Raw genomic sequence first — 5,943 nt, 5'->3', positions numbered from 1 at the left:
CGTTTGCCTCATTTCTAAGTGACTATGTTTTTAATAACCCGTATGAAGCGAGGAGCAGTTGGCCCCTAGATACTTTCACATTATCTAATCTTGCCCTCTGCTCTACCTGATATCAGGTCTTTCATTTTAATCTGCAGCCATGTTGAGTGGCACAGTCAGGCTGAAATACTCAACTCACACCAAGAAACAAACTCAAAGGCAGAGCAGGGGTTGACTTTAGTGCTAAAAGTTCCTCTGTTCCTTTTTCTACCACTGGTCCCTTAAATTCTGTGATTTTTAAGATCTGTCAGAATCAGATATCAGTTTTATCAGATGAAGCATCAGAGGTTAGTTTTTGTAGGAAATAAACATGAAAATGACCAAACTGACACATTTAATATCGACTTCTTATTGAATTTGTACAAACTTTGTTTCTGGATTTTCATGATGGTGATCAGCAGCTTTGAGGCAGAAAGATGATTGGACATGTTACAGGATAACTTTGGCATTTTTCAACATGGACCTAATCCCCCTGTGTACACTGGTCAAAGAGACTGATGTGATCAACAGTGTTTGACAGTGGTCCATTATTGAGGCAGCAGCACAACCGGTAAATCCACTCTTGGAACAGCAGCTTTCTGCAGGAAAAACAGCTCTGGACTTCTTCTCCTCTTTGACCAGTAGAGGTCGTGCCAGGTGTGTGTGCACAGTGTATGGCCAGGAGTGTGTTTGGATAAATTGGAAGCACAACGAGCCAAAACTTCAGCGTGTCCATATCCAACAAAGATAGTCGATAACAGCCGCTGGAAATGTAGCGCCTTATTCTGTTGGCACAGTTCAGGAATGCACAAACACAAATCACTCACTCAACCGAGGCATTTTTCCTCTGTGGGCACTCAGAGTCACAGCACCCACAGGAGCACCATCAGCTTCATGGCCTCACAGCAGCTGGTTCACCCTCCACTGCCTTTTATTCATCTCTGTCCTCATCCACTCTTCATCCGTGTACGGGCGGTGATCAAATTCAGAAGCCTCAGTCAGGTAAATAATCATCCATGGCACTGAATATCTTTTAGAAAACACTGAACTACATTTACTGTGAACTACTGTGGTTATTATGATACTGTCTCCGGGTCTCACACACATTTCCACTGTTGTTTTCCAAGTGCAACAAGTGACATCTGGTGATGTTTCAGGAGCAGCAGACCTCCTCCTTAACCAAGCAATGACAAACAGAACGGATCAAATGAAAGCTACAGAGACACGTCAGCCACTTCTAATAATCTGTGGCAAAAATAACCAAGTTTTAAAAGTTTTTGTTCAAATCAGTGTCTTTGACGGGGAAATAGGGTCCAGGTTAAAAAATGCTGAAGTTATCCTTTCAGTTTAAAAAGTTTTTACACATTTGTGCTCAACGTCTTCAGTGACAACAGACAGATGGAAACAGCACAGGGTTAATATTTAAGGACAGGCAGTTATAAAGCTTCCAGGTGACAGTATGATCACCATGATCACATTCTCATTCAGAACATTCAGAATGAGTAAACATCAGTGTCATGCAGACAGATTGAGGAGACAGGTCACACAGGTGTTTCAGGGATCATTTTAATGAATCACTGATTCTTCAGATCAGTTTATCAAATGACAAAATCCATTCCACAGATCACAAAGATCAGAGAGGTTAATATTCAGAACAGATGAGTCAGAGAGATGAGAGACTTTTATCTGTAACCACACATGAGGTTCTCCTCCTCGAAGTAGGAGTGGCAGCACATGATGAGCTTCGTGGCCACTGAAACAAACTCTTCAAAGTCCACTTTGCCGTCCCGATTCTTGTCCAGATCGTCTATGATCTGACATGACTTTTGAACATCCTTGCTTGACTGTAAACAAAGAAAAGAAATGAAAGAATTATTGAGATATAATTGTGTGATTTTAACATTAAATTCTTCAGCACACTCAGAGGTGAAGTGACAGTGAGGTCAGTACCTCCAAGAGCTGACGGAGCTCTCTTTGGAACAGATCCCTCATCTCCCATCGGTTCAGGTGAAACTTGTCACCGTCTTGGAGAGCGTGGCTCTGGAACACATCAACCAGCATGTTCATGGCTGATTCCAGTGTTCCCTGCGCTGGGCAGTAGACTGCGATTGGCTGGCACGCTGGCTGTAAAGTGTGAAAAAATAAGACTTGAGTGATATAACTTTGTTGTCTTATGCAGATTAATGCATTTTTATTTGTTTCAGGTTTGTCCTACAGAATCATGTGTAAAGAGACGATAGAAACAGCTGTGATCTCTGTCTCACAGCCAGATTCAGAGTGATCTTGCTGATTGTGAAAGTGGATTGTTCTAATCGAGACATCACGTGATCACTAACATGGATCTGGCACCTTTGAAATAGACGAGCTTCAAGAAAATAATGATTGTATTACGTTGTTGAAACTGCAGCTACGCCTCCGTCCTGTTGTTTTGAACAAAAACAAAGAAAATGATCTTTCCTCTGGGAGATCCTGACATGAAAAGTTAACAAGCTGTATTATAGAGTGATGTCATAGGTGTATGTTCTAACACAGAGACATTATCAAATTGGTTTCCATGAAAACATTAGATCATGTATTGTGCAGTAGAGTGTCATGAAAATGTTTTCAAACGGTCAAAAGTTCTGGTAAATTGTATTTTTTTTTTTTTTTTAATGCTCAAACATCGATCACGACCTCAGAAATCAAAATGTATTTTAAGTATTATTTGTACTGTTGTTGTATCTGTGCTGCAGATTTGGGCTCACAAGTTTTTAAAGTACGGTGACTCAGAATAACAAAATGAACTCACCGCTGAGGTATTTAAAATGTGTCGTGGTGCTAATAACGCTCTTTTGGTAGTTTTGTATTTACTGCATCGTGCCAGCTGATCTAAATGTGTCAGCTGGTTTCCAGGAATCAATCACTCCCTGCAGTAAATAATGCTATCGCATATTTATGCTCATATCTATATGCAGTATTTACTTGTTCCAGGCATGTTTAGAGTCTCAAATGTTTCCTTTTTAAAAACACAGTTTGAGTGTAGACTGAAAGACTCACCTCCATGAAGCTGCTCAGGAAGATCAGAAAGAAGAAGAAATGAATTTCACCTTGGTCTCATGACGTTTATAGAGCTGCCTGTCCAGATAAAATCAGCTCTTCCCTCTGATGATGACGATGATGATGATGATGACTGTGGGTGTGGCTGCACCAGCAACACAAACACACATTCAGAGCATCTTGGTGTCTCATTGTAAGGTTTAATATTGTAATTCTTCTTGGTGAATAACGTGTTTGTGGGTGTCCCATTTTTATTTGTCATCATTCACAGGCCGAGATCACTCCAAGATTCTGAAGGTATCTGGATCCATCTGTTCTCAGATACAGTAACTCCTTCTTGCTGTTGACACCATGAGCAGCATCGACCTGTCGCTGTGTTTCATGTGTTCAAACTGGACCTGAGATGAGTGAATGCTGTGAACATGCAGGGGAATCTTGAGACGCAGTATGCTGTCCATTGGTCCGACAGCCCATTGTTCCGACCATATTAAACTCATTGTTCCGAAGTCCCGTTGTTCCGAAATCATCATGATGCCCTGTGGTTAAGGTCTGGTTAGGTTTAGGCACAAAAACCACTTGGTTAGGGTCAGGAAAAGATCATGGTGTGGGTTAAAATGAAAAAGAAAGTGACAAACACATAAGCTGTGAGCCTGCTCCGCCTCAAGCCTTTCCCAGCTGACCCAGAGCCGGTCACGGCGCACCATCAAGGCAGAAATACGCCCGCCGGGAGCCGTTCAGCACCGCGGACAGTCGGACTAATGGGATGTCGGACCAATGACATGGACCCGTCTATTGTTGCTGAGTGTCACAGTCGGTTAACCATTGCTTCTTGATTTTCTTGTAGTCATTGTGTCATAGCGATCGACCTGCATTTATTCTCAGGCTGCTGACTTTGATTTCCTCATCTGAGGTGACAGAGGCATGATGGGAGATCGTTCAGCTTTGATTAAAGAAGGGTTGATTCGAAGGCTTGATATTGTCTCTTCTGTCTGTTAAAAATGTCTGGTATGTTGACCGTGTGTTGAGGGTTTGATCATGATCACGATAGCAGGGTATTCTAGACAGCACTCACAATTCAAGTTTGGCTTTATATTGTGGAAGCTCAGCTCTCTCTCTCTTTGCAGACAGATTTTTCTTCCAGCTGGTCTCCATGTTCAGACCTGCAGGCTGTCTGCTGCTGTTACAGCTGAAGGAAACGACTCTTAATCTAACAAGAAGTGGACATATTACAGCTTTATTATATCACCACTGTCGCGTAGGGGAGCGTAGCGCGACAAAAACAGAAGAGCCGCGTAAAATAGAGAGTTGTCGCGCGACAGACGGGGGTTGTCGCGCCGCTCCCGTTGCTGGTGGAGCCCGGCTGTTAAGTTACGCCCCCCGTAACAACTCTCTATTTTACGCAGCTCTTCTATTTTTGTCGCGCTACGCTCCCCTACGCGACCCTCCAGCAGATAAAAACTACATGAAATAGTGTGCTAAACGAGCACAATGTGTTTTTAAATGAATAAACCATTATCAGAGGTGATATGTGATGATTTGTTTTCATGCATTTACCCATGTTTATCCGTGACATTGTGTAAATGTCCGTGGCGGACATTTGAAAGCGAGTAGATGACAAACAGTACAGTAAACTTGTAGATAACTCAAATATATGTAATAACTTAGGTGGAAAATGTTTTAACATTTCATGCAGCCTACATGCAGCCTCTCGGCTCGGCAAATGGTAAACAACCCCGCTGGCTTCTCTACGTGCGCAGTCAGTGGAGCCCAAATGAATATGCCGCGACGCTACGCTGACGTGACGCTTATGTTTGCAGTCGGTGGAGCCCGGCCGTAGAGCGATCTGGGAAGCGTGGCCAATGTCTTTAGAGATATGGTTCATGATAAATCTGCAAAGTCCTTCCAGAATCTCTTTGTGTGAGAACAATAACAGAAATGGTATAAAACAGTTTCCGAATGTTCATCACAGAAAAAGCAGTTTGTGTTTATGTAGTTGTTAATATTCCTGCCTGTAGACACTGGCAGGGTAATATTTATGATTAGTTTTGAAGAACATCTCTTTAGACTTATAAATAGTAAGGTATTTATGAGGAAACATCCAAACCTTCTTCCAGTGTATACCATTTACAAACGATTCTAATTTGCCATCACATATGGAATAAAGACAACGTCTCATTGAAACAGGGCACGTATGGCTCTATCATTATTTTAGGAAGGTGACGAGAAACAGATTTTTGACTTGATTTCTGACTTGCAGATTTCTGCAAGTCAGATTTTTCCTGCTGGGGAGTCAACCACATTTGGGGAAGGTACAGATCTGGGTGTCGGTCCAATTACATTTCTAAGAAACATTATGTTAGTTCATGTAATCAGAGCTGCGTCACTTTAGAAAACTTGATATGATATGTATTAAATGTGCAAATGTAATGTTTCTGTGGTTTGCAGAACACTAACATTTTCCTCTGAGGACTGGGCTGAACTCAAAGAAGAAAATATCTGACTGTGCAGACAGTGTGGAGTCACAGGAGCTCTTGACTATATCGTGAAAATCCAGTCAAAGCAATTCATCTCTGACTTTGGTGAGTTCAGATGAAGTTTTCCTTTAAAAAAAATCTCTTAGTTCTTCAACTAAATTAAAACCAGATTGTCACAAAGCTGAAAACTGACATTTGAAACTCCTGACAGGATGCATCCTGTCAGGAGTTTCTGAACGTCTGGTCGATAACATGAGGTGTCGGCTCCACGTTCACCTGGCAGATGGCCGTCGGCTTGCCGTCCTCTGCTTTGAATGGTGCATGGTCTCACATATCTTGTTCATGTTGCACATCTTTAATACAACATACTTGTGACCAGATAAGATGTGTATCTGAGCAGTCCTGTGACTTCACA

The 5,943-nt window shown here is 42.0% G+C and overlaps 1 protein-coding gene across 1 annotated transcript; it reads right to left on the bottom strand.

Moving 5' to 3' along the window:
• Positions 1–1,570: 1,570 nt before the first annotated feature.
• LOC117266433 (protein S100-A1-like) lies at positions 1,571–4,018 on the bottom strand. The gene is made up of 3 exons (XM_033641634.2): positions 3,055–4,018; positions 1,969–2,142; positions 1,571–1,862 (listed from the first exon to the last, which is right to left on the bottom strand). Exons 1-3 carry the CDS (start codon positions 3,058–3,060, stop codon positions 1,701–1,703), a joined length of 342 nt encoding a protein of 113 aa, XP_033497525.1. The 5' UTR covers positions 3,061–4,018; the 3' UTR covers positions 1,571–1,700.
• Between the last annotated feature and the right edge of the window lie 1,925 nt (positions 4,019–5,943).

This window comes from Epinephelus lanceolatus, chromosome 10 (assembly GCF_041903045.1).
Source record: "Epinephelus lanceolatus isolate andai-2023 chromosome 10, ASM4190304v1, whole genome shotgun sequence".
Taxonomy (NCBI): domain Eukaryota; kingdom Metazoa; phylum Chordata; class Actinopteri; order Perciformes; family Serranidae; genus Epinephelus; species Epinephelus lanceolatus.
Note: the sequence above shows the minus strand (reverse complement) of the source record. Positions and strands in the feature narration are given on the sequence as shown.

What these genes read in the sequence shown, in the direction of transcription:
- LOC117266433 (XM_033641634.2), bottom strand. An exon ending in AGCTCCGTCAGCTCTTGGAG is followed by an intron (nt 1,863 to 1,968) that starts GTACTGACCTCA and finishes CTTTGTTTACAG; the next exon opens with TCAAGCAAGGATGTTCAAAA.